This window comes from Typopeltis vanoorti, chromosome 21 (assembly GCF_054136105.1).
Source record: "Typopeltis vanoorti isolate ZY-2024b chromosome 21, IOZ_Tvanoo_1.0, whole genome shotgun sequence".
Taxonomy (NCBI): domain Eukaryota; kingdom Metazoa; phylum Arthropoda; class Arachnida; order Uropygi; family Thelyphonidae; genus Typopeltis; species Typopeltis vanoorti.
Genome location: NC_143569.1, coordinates 93,133,602 through 93,149,962, shown reverse-complemented (window position 1 = coordinate 93,149,962; position 16,361 = coordinate 93,133,602). Strand labels below are relative to the sequence as shown.

Sequence of the window (16,361 nt, the reverse complement as noted above, 5' to 3'; positions counted from 1 at the left end):
GGTTGAGAATTCCTGATGTGTTGTATACATTATAGCAAATATTTTAAATTGCTTACCAGCAGGTGATGAAACAGTTTAGATCTGAAATATTACAGGAGCTAACCAGTACTTTACATACATTAAAAATACACCTTGATTCTTATTAAAGATTCCGTGTGAGTGAATATCATCACTCAATATATATCAGTTTAATGGATTACAGATATGACTTCAGCTAGTTTGGCACACAAGTTGCAGGAACAGTAGATTTTTCAAACTGTTTATGAAAAGGATTATTAACTTTAGATCTTAGAAGGATCCATCATTTTTGACCTGTGTGTTTAGCAGCCTTAATATTTAAATCTTTCAAAAAAGAAAAAAGTGCAACGTGGGTGAAAATTCAATCAAAGGAGGAGAACAGAAAGAGATAAAATCCCTTGTATCTAGTATCTATATTGTGGTTGGCTTTTCTATATATAATGGCTCTTTTAGGATAAGTTGATTATATAGGAGTTTGAGGTCTTTCTTTTTATGTTATCTCTCAGACAATCATCATTCCTCCATTTTCCATTGCATCTGTTAAGAGCAACAGTTGCCCAGCATCCTTTTACTGTGCAACTGCAAACCAAATCTGCTTTTCTTCTCTTTTATTCCATCTTCTGGAACAGCCTTCCGCAAGCAGTATTTTCCAAAAAAAAGCTACCACCTGCAACTCTTCAACGAAAGTCAAACTCTTGATTCCTCACCTGCACCCAAAACATAGCACTAATGTACTTATAGGTATTTCAGTCTCTTGTGTATGAGATAAATATGTGTGTGTGTGTGCACATAAAGATACCCTATTCTTCAGAATACTGATGAGAATGAATTTTAGGCTTCAGTGATGAAAAGGTTTAGAATGGAAATACAGGTAACTCTTGTTAAAGATGATTTTGTTATCCACATTTTTGCATACATGCAGTTTCATATTCAAGGTGTGGAAGCTTCCACATATGCCTTGTTTCCGATCTCCATCCACCTTGAGTTAAATAGTCACGTTCAGTAGCTCAGTGTCCATTTTGTGTTCGTACTGCCTTATTGGTCTATGCAGTATTGTCTGTATCTGCAAAAAACAAAAAAAACTTCTGCATCCTTTGAGGAAGATGTCTGACAAGAGAAAATACAAAGGAAACTAAGTGAACAGAAGAATGTGAATTAAGACCAAGTGAAGAAAGCCTAGGAAATCCAAACTCCAACTTCGGCAGTCAAGTTCTGAGTCAGTTTGATAGAGGTGAACATAGCATTGACATTCAAAGGGGCCACGCAATTGAGTGATTCTACAGTGATAGTGGTTGATATAATTCGCAAGGGTGTTCAACTGTCCACGAATCTCAGCATGACCAGAGTAACAAAATCTTGAACAAAAACTGAAAGTCAGGTTTCAATTGAGAGATTCTAGATAAAATAGCCTTTGGCCTCCACGTCTTCAACTTCAGTATGTCAGCTAAAGAAGATGTGATTAAGATGTAGCTACAATGTATTTAATTGTGAAAATAAAGAACTACTTTAAATAGTTATTTGTTTTATACGTACTGAATATTATACTTACTATTCTTTCAAAAATGCACATATATGAAAAATAAGTGCATTTTTGATTAAATTCATCTTGAAAGATCGGAATCTCACTTGCTTGGGAATGCAACATCTATTATTCCACACTATAAGCTTCTTGTTTTACACATGGCAATTCTTGAGAATGAAACCCATGCATACAACGCAGGTTACCTGTAGTAACCTATATAGGTGAAATTTCCCCACTGACTTCTAAAAACATTTTTTTTTAAAATCTTGTATATTTTTATTGTTGATCTAATATTCAAAAGTAAATATTATCTTTTGCTAAGTGTTGATGGAAGAAATTCTTTAATTCTAGTTGACTATTTTCAAATAGTGAATGTGTCATCATTGCATACCACCAAATTAAATTCAAAACTGGTTGCAAACTGATCTCTGGCTACAATGGCCATATAGTAGTTTAAAAAAAAAATTCTCAGTATGCTATTTTAAAAATTTAGTTAACTCACAATTTCTGCATTAATTCAATCTTGGTATCTCTTCTGGCTTCCATGAGCCCTCAATAAAGGTAGAAACTGGTCCGGGTAGTGACCCTTCTCATAATGCATAGCAATATAAACTTCTGAAAGGAAGTGTGCTTTGCATGATGGGATACTAAGGCAAGTAATATGATGTCACCAGCCTCTATATAAAAGTAGCCTAGTTGTGAAGATACCTCATGTTCAAAACTTTTATGCTTGGATAAAGGATTAAACAATCTGCTGTCCTGGTTGGCCGAGTGGTTACCATAACTACTATCCAACTAACAGGGTGCAGGTTTAAATCCTGCTGTGGGCATGGATGTTTGCAATTGCGATATTAAAACATATATATAAAATTGATAAAAATAGAAAAAATAAATATCCTCAGTCCACCCATGGTACAAAAATTTAAGTTTGCAAGTGACCCTTTGTGGATGGGAGCAACATAAAAAAAAATTTCTTCAAAGATTGGGTCTAATTTTACATGTTATGCACAACAATGTATGACTTCACAACTACCAAATCCCATAGTATTTCACACCTAAACTATTTCAGCAATAAACTAACTACAATATGGAACAGCTGATATAATGCATGTAACACACAAATTGGAATCATTTTTATGTTATGCATCTATATTGATCTTTGCTTTTCTTTAATACTTTTTCATATTATTATTTTGAGAAAGAAACTAAGCTTATTAGGAAGTGTAATATAAAACTGATTATTCCTGACATGTAATAAGATAAAATTTCAGTTAATTAGTTAGAAGAGCTGTATACTAAAATTATACCACACTTTCAAGTGAAACAGTGAGTAAGTGAGTGAGTGCAACAAATAAAAAGAAAGATCAGTAAACACTATACATATTTATTTCATGTCATTTCACATGCAACCTGAAAAAGACTACAGCAGATATTCACAGTTGGTAGAGGCAGCCAGGATAACAAATACCTGGGTCAACCACCTGAGACAGCTGAGATTCGGACAATAAATAGAGGTTTACATAAACAACAGCTTATTTTACACAGCAGCAGAATCTACATCATGCACAGTGCCACAAAAATGAGGTAAATGAAGATTGTGACATTGAATTACCTTACTTCAGAGAATGTTAAAAATGAACTGAACAACAGCAAAAGTCAAGTCCAGACAAAGGAGGGGGTGGGAAGAAACTGGTTGTCTGTTTAACTTTACAACTAATTGTTCAGCTCATTAATGGCACCAATATTCATTGCAGATGTGGATTCTCTGGTAAGGTAGATCCTCTCATCTTGTTGGGCATATATCAATCTGTGTTGGGAACGGTGTGTACTGCGCCACAGCTGAATCCGGACTGTTCAGCTATGACTGATACTGATGTCACACTGTCACTGTTTGGACTATACCAGCACATATGGCTGCTTCTACTGGGAGGCATGTTATCAGATTGTACACATTCTCAGTATCTATACATGGAGCACAACAGAGGATAAACTACCACTATGTTCCTAAAAACATAGCTAAGTACTTGAAATATATCTAATTTTCTTTTTAATTGCTGCTTGTTTAAACAATAAAAATCAAATGTTTAATCTAATAAATTAATGGAATGAAAGGTTAAAAAAATTATTTACTAGTGATGAACTGTCAAATTATCGTTGGTATTATGTGCTCTGGTTAATTTTCCCCCCATTTGTTCATATTTTGATATAATGTATGAAATTTTATTAGAAATGCAATACACTTTATCATCACAGTTACTGGTAAAAACCCATTTTTTTTAAACAGTTCACAATAAACGTTAAAAATGTTTAAAATGCAATTTTCAAATGGAAAGTTTTATGATGTATTTCGTTATATGTTAAATTTACAGAATATGCTACTAATTTCATATTCTAAATTTCATCCACATGAATATTTGTTACAAATGACTGCTTAGAAATAAATAACTATAAATTTTGTAGCATAGCAAGAACTTAATACCAACACAGAGGTAGGTGAAAATACTGTACAACTTAACAGTGATGAGAAACATGACAAAGTCAAACAATGATAACTTTCAATAATGCTTTATAAAACTATCAACCATTATCACTCCTTTCAGTCCTGTACACCTTGAGGGTTACCATTACATGGCATTCTACAGACAGGCTGGGTGGGGGCACCTCCTAACTGATGCATAGTTGTCATACAACCACCTGTACAAAACAGTTTTGGCAAGTGGCAAATACCTTCTTCATGAAGGTCTATTACTTTGAAGGTATGCTTCAAGTTTAATTATACATATAAATTTTATTTAATTTTAAAAACTGCAACTGATTTTTTTTATTTCTTTACTTGCTTCTCCCTTCCAAACTTTCAATGCGACAGTCACGTTTTATGAGTTATTATAAATATAAGTACTGATTTGAAAACAAAAGGCAGTTTCAACTTCAACAAATAAAAACTAAATAATTTTAAAAATATACAATATTTTATATTTATGTACAGTTTATTTTAGTAAAAAAATGTAGCATATACAACTGGCAACTAAATAAAACGGCAATGAAGAACTTCTGTTGATGTCAAGAGTAGCAATTATGATGGATCAACATTTTTTGTGTTGATTCAAGTTAATATTTGAGGTAAAAACATCATAGTTCTCATGTGTAACAGAGAAACATTTTATTTAGAATGGCTGTTCACTTTAAAATTAGAACCAACTTTCACAGTTTAAATCTATAATTTACAGATAAAATATATCAAAGAGGTTACCCACAATTATATATAATATAATACTTGGCAATGATTCTGGCACATATGATGGTGATGCAAAAATTACTAAAACTATGGGGATCTTGTATCACTATTTCAAGTAAAAGCACAAAATATTAACATGAAACAAACTGTTGACACACACATACACAAACACAGATGAGGGACCCGTACATACTGCAGTCATTCAATGATTACTGCATGAAAACACTGCTCTAATTAAAAGACTGAAATGAGCAAAATGAATATGAATAAATAATTTACTATAATACATGGAGATTACAATGATTCATGACAGACAACAAAGGAGTAAAAGCATAAACAAAATTCTTGTGATCATAAATAAATAAATATTACACTGTAATGAAAAACGATATGCATTTCACAAACTTTGAAGGGGAGGGACGTGGAACAAAAAAACTCTACAAGTCGAAACAGTCAGTGGGAAAAGTAAATTGCACACTAAAAAAAATCTAATATTTTCTTAGCAGTGAACAAATTTTCTATAAGGGCAGGAACTCTAATAAAGATCCCCATAGAATACTTGTAATTATAGCAGGCTGATTAAAAATATATATCCAATATAATATATATATATATCACACTCTCTCTTGGGGCAGTATATGCTTACATCCTTGGGTTTTCTTTCCATTAACTAGGAAACAAATTTAACCACAATGCCACTGTGAACTTCTGTACAGGGTTAACATAGCCTTCTGAATTGCCGTCTGTAAGATAAAACTGAAGAGAGGCAAAACACCAGTTACAACATGAATGACACCCTATTTGCAACATGAATGAAACCCAGTGGAGCAAATGAGAAGCAGAGCATCTGTGCACAGGCCAACCTGAACTCTACATGAAGGATGTGCTTTCTGGTGAATACAAAGCTAGTGACTAGACAACTCATGCTACAACAGAGGATCAGGTTTGCACTCTGCACAGCTGCTCCTTGTAACTATGTAGCAGGACCATCTGACACAAACTTGGCAGGATTATAATCTTCATTAACAGATGAGAACCCACGAAATTCTTCCTGATTGATGTTCCGTAACACTTCTGCATTCACAGGAGTTAACACTGGTTCTTCCTTGGTAAAGTCCTGATCAAAATTGTTCACATCTCGTTTTGTTTTCTAAGAGATAGAGAAAAAAAAAACAATAATGAATATATGAAAACAAAGTAATGGAAAACAGCTTTCAGAATAAAATATTATCATCATCATCATTATCAGAGACCTCCAGGGAGTCGAGGACTCACTGAGAGAAGCCATACATTACCCACACCAGGTGCCATACCTTCTCTTAAACTCATTCACATTAGATGCATTCCCCACTTCAACATGCAAACTATTCCACTCACTCAATGGTCTATGATGAAAAAATCTGGCTCACTCCTTTCTTAACTGCACACAAGCCTCCATGGATGCCCCCCCCCCCCGTCCTCCTTCCATACAATAAAAATTTCATCAACTGATATAATACCCTTTCAGAAGTTTATAGACTTCTATCATACTACTCCTCTTTCTCCTGCTTACGAGTTTCTGCAGTCCACATAGTCTCCATCTGTCCTTGTAATCTACATTCTATGATTTCAATATCAGTTTTGTAACTTTTCAAAGCAACCGTTCCACTCTCCTCAGACCCAGGAGACCAAATCTTGTCATTTAAGGATAATGAACATTATCCTTAAATGACAATGTTTGTTCATTTCAACATTGCATTATTCTCCAAGTTGTATTTGCAATTTTTGCTATGTAACCTTTGCATTTTAAATTCCTATCATAATCCTACCAATGTAATATGCCATTAGGATAGCTCATCATGAAAAAATGCATAACTTCCCACTTACTAACACTGAATTGATAGCCATTATCATTTGCTCACACTTCTGGCCTATTCAAATCATTCTCCAAGTGCTATATATCAGTAGCATCCCTGATTGCCCTGCCTATCTTGCATCATCATCAGCTAACAACTGAATATTTCCTGTCAGGTCCTTCTCAATATCCCAAATATATAGAATGAACAATAGTCCAATGAGTGATCCTTGGGGACACTGGTTACAGTAAATCTGGCAGATTCATACCTCCTATATAACACTTTTTGACACTTGTCCATCAGCCGCCTACTTATCTACATCAATAGTTTATATTCCATCCTATATTCCTCAGATCATGTAACAGCATTTCATGTGGTCTCCTGTCAAATGTCTTAATAATGCCCAACAGTATTCATTCATATCATAATGTATCCATTCCCTTTCTCCAACTCAGTAATAACATTATTATAAATATGAGCAAATTGCTCATAAATGACTTCCCTTTAGTAACCATGCTGTTCCTTACAAAGTATATCTTGTCTGTCAACCCATTGTATGCAAGTTTTTAACAACTTCTCTAAACTCCTCACAGCTATTCCAGACAGTGATAGGTTGACAAATATATCAGTATTTGCATAATATTGTGCCATTGGATTATCATATATTCTTTCTATTCCTGTGGGATTTCCCTGAGATTTATGCAAACATGTCAAGGGCCTGGGCCAGTTTGGCCAAACATTCCTTTAGAACATGGACTGATATCCTATAGCTGAATTCTTATCAAGGTTATGCAAAAGCTCTAGAATCTCCTCATGCGCCTTTATCTCTTCATCCAATATAGTGGTAGCACTGTGCTGATAGATCTTAGTGAAATAAGCACTTATTATTTGAACAATCACATCTGCTTTTAACACAAGGGTACTTACCGTCTGCATTCAGTAAAATTATTCTTCCAGTGCATTCTTTTATTTGCAGCATAACAATAAAATTCTTTTGTGTTGCCTTTAGCCTGCATGGCCAATTTCTTTTCGTGTGCTCATCTATAAAGATGAGCACAAAACCTGTCAATTGGGAAATCCATATATTTATCTATTTCAAGTCAGTATGGCATGATCACTGTTACCAACTGTGCAAAACAGTTATATTCTTAATTAAGATCCTTTCTGCTACTATAATAAAATCTACTGCTCTTTGGACTCGTGCTGCTTGAGAAAGCCATCTTTGCAAAAGCTCAATAAATTCTCTTTCATTCTTATGAGTTGACTCTGCTTCCAAATCAATGTTCAGATAATTTAAGTCACCCATTTAGTGCCATTCAAGGTAGTTTGGCAATGCATTTCTTTGCCTCCAGCACTTATTATTTGAACAATCACATCTGCTTTTAACACAAGGGTACTTACCGTCTGCATTCAGTAAAATTATTCTTCCAGTGCATTCTTTTATTTGCAGCATAACAATAAAATTCTTTTGTGTTGCCTTTGGCCTGCATGGCCAATTTCTTTTCGTGTGCTCATCTATAAAGATGAGCACAAAACCTGTCAATTGGGAAATCCATATATTTATCTATTTCAAGTCAGTATGGCATGATCACTGTTACCAACTGTGCAAAACAGTTATATTCTTAATTAAGATCCTTTCTGCTACTATAATAAAATCTACTGCTCTTTGGACTCGTGCTGCTTGAGAAAGCCATCTTTGCAAAAGCTCAATAAATTCTCTTTCATTCTTATGAGTTGACTCTGCTTCCAAATCAATGTTCAGATAATTTAAGTCACCCATTTAGTGCCATTCAAGGTAGTTTGGCAATGCATTTCTTTGCCTCCAGCAGTTGAATTATTTACTTGCAGACCCTTGTCTGTAGCAATATCCCTACTATATAGTTCATCTTGTTAACCTTCACTTCATACCAGATAGTCCAAAACTCACTGCTACATAGGAATTATTACTATTGTTTTTGTGAGTTTCTACCATAAATGAACTCAAATCATTTTATATCATTCATAGTACATTCCCCATCTTTATATCAGTGGCATCGCATGCCCATTTCAGTTGGGCATGCTGTCGTGGCTTATGCAACCCATGCTATAAAATTCATGTCAGTTTGACTGTATTTTTATCAATGTATGAAAGTTTTAAGAGTGTATAACAATATCAATATTCATTTTTAATGATCTATTGCAATTAATTGTAACAAAATTTGTGCAGAGTGGGGGACAATGATTTTTTTTAATTTTTTTAAGATACTGTAAATACAGAGCACTAAAAAATAAAGTTGATAATCTATGCAAAAAAGCCAAAGAAAAATGGTTAGAAGAAAAAGCTAAGAAATGCCAAGAAGCATACCAACAAAACAAACTAAAAGTCTTCCATGATACTGTAAGAGAAATTACAAAGGAATTCTCAGCAAAAGCAGTAACAATGATAAACAACAAGATGACTGAAACCAGGAATATTGAATATATAAGAAAAATCTGGTCAAACCATTTTAAGACTATCTTCTACCAAGGAAACAAAACTACAATTCCAACAATAGAAGAAAATAATGATCACCCAAAAATTTTACAAGAAGTTAGATACGTAATAAAACAGATGAAAAACAATAAAGCACCAGGCATTGATACTATCCCTACTGAACTATGGTCATATGGAGGCAGCTTATCAATAGAATATTTAACAACCCTATTCAATAAAATACTACAAACAGGAGAGATCCCAGATGACTGGAGAACTGGAAAGATCATCCCAATATACAAGAAAGGAAACAAAAGAGACTGCAGAAATTATAGACCAATCAATTTACTCCCTCACACCTATAAAATATTCATAAGAATTATACAAAATAGATTAAAAAACACCTATGAAGAAATGATAGGCATAGAACAAGCTGGTTTCTGAGGAAACTATTCAACAATAGACCAAATTTTCACACTGCACCAACTAGCAGAGCTCAGCTGAAGACCATAAAGAACTATATTGTTGTTTTGTGGACTTTAAACAAGCTTTCGATAACATCAACAGAGAAATCCTTCTTAAAATTCTACTAGAAAAAAGCAATAGACAAATATATACAGTTTCTGATAAAATATCACTCTAAGACAAATGCAATAATTAAAACGGACACACTCACAACAGAACCCATAGAGATCCAAAAAGGAGTAATGCAAGGATGCCCATTATCCCCATGCCTATTCAACATATGTCTAGAAGAAGTTGTAAAGAAGACAATAGACAATGAGCCTGGAATCAATGGTTTAAACATAAATAATATCAAATATGCAGATGATCTCGTCCTTCTTGCAAGAACCCCAAATGAACTACAAAAGTTGATCAACAAGCTAAACGAAACCTGTAAAACATATGACATGACAATAAACATACAAAAGACAAAAGTGATGAAAATAGGGAAGAACAGAACTACCATCTCAACCACCCTAAACGGAGAACAAGTAGACAACTTCATATACCTTAGATCAAAACTAACAGAAACAATAGATGAACTCAAAACAATCAAACACAGAATAGCGATAGGATGGACCACCATGGGAAAATTACAGAAAATCTGGAAAACAAACAAGATATCTAAGCAAGCCAAAATCAAATTATATGAAGCAATAATTATACCAACAGTCATCTATGGAGCAGAAGCGTGGACAGTTAAAAAGAGAGGAGAAAAAACTGCTGGCATTTGAAATGAAATGCTTAAGAAAAATAAATAGAACAAGTTGGATAGAAAAGAAAACAAACATCACAGTCAGACAAGAACTATTGTATAACAAGACAATAGAAAAAATTAGAAAACAACAACTGAGATGGTTTGGACACACTGTACGCACACGGACGCAGATAGACTTCCTAACATCCTAATCAATACTTTTCCAACTGAAAAAAGAAGACCCGGAAGACCAAAAATTACCTGGCTGAAATTAATAAAGAACATCTTGGGATGCAGAACATATAAGGAACTTTTTCAAACAGCAAGGAATAGAGAAGACTGGAAGATCCTGCTCAAGAGAAGACTCAACCCGTCTTAGACAGAAGAGAAGAAGTATATTAGAAAACAATAATGAAGGAGAATGCTATATTTGGTTGGTATATTTGAATTACTCAAAGCCGTAAAATTTGGAATAGGAGGATGAGGCTTACCTCCTTCGGCTACTGTTTACCACTGTAAATATGGGCAAAAAAAGTTATAAATTTATTGAAAATTATATATTAAAAACATGTCTATATTATATATATAAAAACTTGCCTACCACATCAGTTTACACTTCAGCATGCAAAACAGATGAAACACAAAAAACAAAAACAGCAACTCATGACAAATTACAATGTTCAATTGGATTGGTTGACACAATAACCAATCACAGCCTCTAGATGCTATTGTCTCAGAACTCACCCCGCCTTGCCATCTGAGCAACTTAAAACTACTAGAATGCTAAGAATTTGACCCACAGCACCATCCGTGCATCTTTTCAAATGGCTCAAAGGTGTATGTATTTTGAACACACACTCAGGCTATTAACACGAATGTGATGCAATGTTTGTGTGTCAAAAAGTGTACTTCATGAATTATTAGTATATTGTGTTTAATTTTAGGAATTGTGCAAAGTCTGGAAACAATTATGGGAATCTTTAATGGGAATAAATGCAAAAATATAATATTGGTGATATTGTGATTCAGGGAATGAGCACTGCACACCTGGAATATTTGCCCCTGCTTTATATCCTTTACATCTATTTTGAAAGTTTATTTTTCACTTGGTTAGAGTATAATAAAATTAGTTTAATCCTTTATCCAAGTGTGAGCAAACACAATTTGCGCCTGAAAGTATCTTCAGGACTGCGGTAAGGTGGTACAACACTAGGGAAACTCGTTGCAAAGGTGGAGCAAGCTATCTGGCTACCTGGGCCTGGCTCCCACTGAAGAGACCTCAATAAAGGTCGAAACTAGTCTGGGTAGTGGCCCTTCCCTTAATGCATAACATTAGACATATCCGCAAGGAGATGTGTTTTGCATTATAGGAGATACTGAGATAGGAGTGTTGGTAGCTTGCTCCACCTTTGCAATGAGTTGCCCTGGTGTTGTACCACCTTACCGCAGTCCTGAAGATACTTTCAGGCGCAAACTTTGTTTGCTCACACTTGGATAAAGGATTAAACTAATTTTATTATCCTTTACATCTAATTCCAGTTACTTACTACATTTGACTCAGATAGATTTCACTAAAACCAATAATGTTAGGCCACAGTGTATTCACCAAAGTAACAAAGTGTTAACCCCTTTTGGTCCTGATACTCCTGGCATTTGTGTATAGTCATTAGTTTATCTCCTAGCTTTTTTGTATACTCACAGCAGTCTGTTTGACCAAGTTGGGCAACTTCATTTCTCATCCCCAATTAATTATACTCAAAAAAGTCTGAACCCAAAGCATAGGATACCCCCCCCCCCACACACACACCAGATTCATAACAATACTTAGTGACATTTGAATCATTATCATGTTTACATATCTTGCACACAGATTCTTAGCATTCCTTCCAAGATAATCTACTTTCTCTGAATCACTGTTAGGTATCACTCCCCAATAAATAATTTCTTTTATAATATTTATAATATAATATCACTTATTGTTCTCTTTAATTTTCTTGTCCTGTCTGAGTTTTTGTAAATGTTTGACTTTTCTAACTCCAAAAATATTACAAATAAATATTTCTGCCCTTAAAAGCAGAAATTAAATATAAAGTTTATAACTTCAGATTGTTTTTCAACAGAGCAATATTACCAATTCAAATAAACAATAAGATAACTTGTAATTATTATACTTTACTTCTTGTAGAAAGGCTTATATGTTGGCAACACATGACTATTAAATTATTTAAGGAATTCACAACGTATACTGGAATATTATTTAATAAATACTTCCTATATTTCGGCAATGTCACATTGCCATCTTCATGGGAACATACAAATATGGCACATGCATGCAGGCACTACAAAAAACAAATGAGGCAGAAGATAAGAAACTACTTTTGTTCCTAAAGTCCTAATGGTGCCCACTAGCAGGCTATATTGAGTTGTCTTGGCTGTTGGGCTGATGTTCTCATGATGTAAGTCTCCCAAATTTGGGGCAGTCTCATGTACCCAAATTTGATGAGGTTTGGAACGTTTTTTTTTTTTTTTTTTTTTTTTTTTGTTAGAGCTGAGGCTGATTCTATGAGTAATCTTTTGTACTTGAACTTGCTGCAGTGTATTACTTTGGCTTTCTTCCAATGTATTCTGTGGTGGGTGTCTAGAACATGGTCTGCAAGACCAGAGTGGCTATACTGGTGAAACCGGATGTAGTCTTTGTGTTCTGAAATCCTGATATTTGCTGTCCTGCCTATTTGGCCAAAGTAGGACAATTTACAACTGCAAAGGACCTGGTATACCCCAGGTAGGTCTAGGGGAAGTGGTTGGTCTTTGGTTGAGTGGATAAGGGATGCCAAATTTTTATATGGTCTGTAACAAGGTTAGGTCATATTTTTTAAGGATTTTGGTTATTTTTTCTGAGGTGCCCTGGATGTAGGGATGGTGATAGATTTAGTGTAATCTTTAATGTGTGTGTGGGGGGTGGGTTGTGGTTTACTGGTTTTAATATTTTTTTGGAGTTGTAGACATTGGCTAAGAAAGCATTAAGGATGTGGTTTAGTTCAGTAGTTAGGGCATAGTCATCTGAACAGATTAATTTTGCCCTGTTATATGGTTTTAATAACCCCATATTGTTGTGAGGATGGTGGGATTGTTGGTGAATGTATCTGCCTGTATGGGTGGGTTTTCTATAAACAGAGAAAACCAAGGATCCATCAGGTTGGTGAGTGATTAGAGTGTCTAGGAAAGGGAAGCTGTTGTTTTCCTCTTTTTCCCGGGTGAACAGGATTCTGGGGTGTTGGTTGATTATGTGTGTTAAGAAGGAGTGGAGTGTATCTGAGCCATGTGGCCAAATAGCGAACACATCATCCACGTAACGAAGCCAAATAGTGGGTTTTTGTGGGGCAGAGTTTAGGGCTTTCTCTTCAAAAGTCTCCATAGAGAAGTTGGCCAAGGGTGGGGAAAACGGTTAACCCATGGCTGTCTATCTGTTTGTAGAATTTTCCTTGCCAAACGAAATAGCCCGAGTTCATTGAACTGAAATAGGGCTGAGATATCAGGAGGAAATTTGGCTTGTATGAGCTCTAAGGTTTCTTTGAGTGGGACATTTGTGAATAGGGAGGAGACGTAAAAACTGACCATTATGTCAGTGTGTTGGAGTGAGAGGTTTTCTATACTGGCTTTGAAGTGTGCTGGTGTGTTGCCAAAATAGTGTGTGAGCACTTTGGCTAAATGCTTGGCTAATTTATATGTGGGGGAATCAATGCCATCCACTATGGGACATAATGGCACATTTATTTTATGTATTTTTGGAAGTCCATATAATCGGGGGGGGGGGTCTAGAGTCATATGGTTTTAGTTTGTCAGACACTTCCACAGGCCAAGAAGTGACCTTCTTAAGGAATGGAGTGTTTTAATTTGAGAGCTAGTAGGATTATATTCAATGGGGAGGTAGGTAGACCAATCTAATAATAAAGCATTCAGCTTACTTGTTGAGAACCACAGTTGCGTTTCCCTTATCCGCTTTGGTAGAGCTTTATATTCATCTTTGGATATGTTGGTCTTTGGTGAGAACACCGGCTACATCCAGTCTGACATTGTTGGCGATATGGTTTGGCAGGTTGTGGAGACCACATTCTATTTGGATCATTATTTCCTCGGCAGGTATTCTTTTAGGAGCTAGGGCGAAAGTGTGGCCATGTGCAAGAGCAGTGACTGCTTCAGGCTTCAAAACTTTGAAAGAGCGGTTGACTACAGTGTTGAGTGGTTTGCTGTAGTACGGAGGTAGAGTTCTTTTTCAAGTTATCAAATTTCTTGATGTGCAGACTACGTATCTTATCAAATTCCTTTCTTGCCAAAGCGCATGAGACGTCATAGACAATCGTCCAAAGGTTGTGGTTTAGCATATTTGAAAGTTCCTCCTCTAGCGCCCGTAAAGTTTTATTTTCGGTGACTAGGAGAACGTGCATCGCGATAATTTGTTCTCGTAGTAGGGCAAAGCTAGCGCGATTATAAATCCGGAGAGCCTTCTGTGAAGAGAAGCAGTGCTTAAATTTAACACAATTTGGGATTACCTCATTATCCCGGCAGCGTTTTAGGAAGGTCAGATGATTTAGTTGTCTACATAGCTTCAACTTCAGTTTGCCGTATTGGCGGGCCTTGCATGCGATGGAATCTCTGTGGATGATAGTAATTCTTGTAGAAAGGCTTATACGCTGGCAACACATGACTATTAAATTATTTAAGGAATTCACAACATATACTGGAATATTAATTAAAAGAAAATTTAATAAATACTTCCTATATTTCAGCAATGTCACATTGCCATCTTCATGGCAACATACAAATATGGCATATGCACGCAGGCACTACAAAAAGCAAATGCGGCAGAAGATAAGAAACTACTTTTGTTCCTAAAGTCCTAATGGTGTCCCCTAGCAGGCTATGCTTTGCAATTATCAAGTTATCAGGGAATTTCATACTTTTGCAAAAATCAGTTAAACATTACTTGAAATCGCCAAATTATGTTTGTTCTTAAAATGTCCTTTTAGACTATAAAGTTTCTCTCTTTTTGACAAATCCCAAAATGTCAAATGGTTGTAAATCTATAACATATCAGAGAACACAGTACTAAAGGAGCATATCAGCACTGTGTGTGTGTGTGTGTGTGTAGAATCCAGAAATTGTGCTTTAGAGATCAAACATTTTTTTTCACAAAAAACACTCCAGGCCTACAAATAAGCCTCACAATGGGAGATGAGAATATGTCTACCAATGAAGAGGACTACAATAAGTGCAAAAATCTGTCTTAAAATGAATTTGTAGCAAAAAATAAAGGATAGTGTGCAAATTTCAAAATGGACAACTGGACGATGAACCTTATTTGTACTTATGTTCTTCCTATATTCAGAAATAGAAAAATTTTGAGTCATTAGAGGGCAGGTAAAAAAAAAAAAAAAAGCTGGTTCTCATTAAAGATGTAAACAACCCAGTCGAAAATGTCATACCAAAATGCGCTGGGAAAATGCAGAGTAAATAGCAATTTAATAATAATGGGAAGAACATGCTGCTTTCAGTTCAGGACACAGAAGCACCTCTGTAGTCCAACTGGAAGAACAACAGGACATTACAATGTGGCTTTCATTCAAATACACCACATTTTATTTATTTATTTTTATTAGATGACTAATGTATTAAGCAATCTTGATAAAAAAATACTGGAAAGAAATTGGGTTAATTAAACAATGTTTCTTCACTCTTCTCTATTTACAGTACTGTAATAGTTTCCTTTAATACTCTGTTGAAAAATTTAGTTTAGTGTCATGATTAAATTCAGTTGTCTTTGTCTCCACAAAATAAAGAATTTATGTTGACAAATCATTTGTAAAATGTTATTGTTACTAAAATATAGTTTATAACTTTAGTTAATGTTGCTGAAGTATTGCTAACTTCAGCAACATATTGTAATGAGAGCAGAGACAATTAATGGAGTTGGAAATATTCATAGCTCAAGAACTGCGCTACATTTCTGCCAATACCAGCAAAGTTTGAAGCTGGAATGTGCATGCACAGGATTGGAAGCAGTCTGGAGAGTGAAGGAAGAAATTAGATGGAAGTAATGC

The 16,361-nt window shown here is 35.0% G+C and overlaps 1 protein-coding gene across 2 annotated transcripts in view; it reads right to left on the bottom strand.

The window, feature by feature from the left end:
• Positions 1 to 2,908: 2,908 nt before the first annotated feature.
• Pkc98E (Protein kinase C) overlaps positions 2,909 to 16,361 on the bottom strand; it is a 343,235-nt gene continuing 329,782 nt past the window's right edge. For both annotated transcript variants that reach the window (XM_090411701.1, XM_090411702.1), the window contains one exon: positions 2,909 to 5,925. In XM_090411701.1, coding sequence (XP_090267827.1) covers positions 5,749 to 5,925 — 177 coding nt within the window. In that variant the 3' untranslated portion in view covers positions 2,909 to 5,748. The remainder of the gene's footprint in view (positions 5,926 to 16,361) is intronic.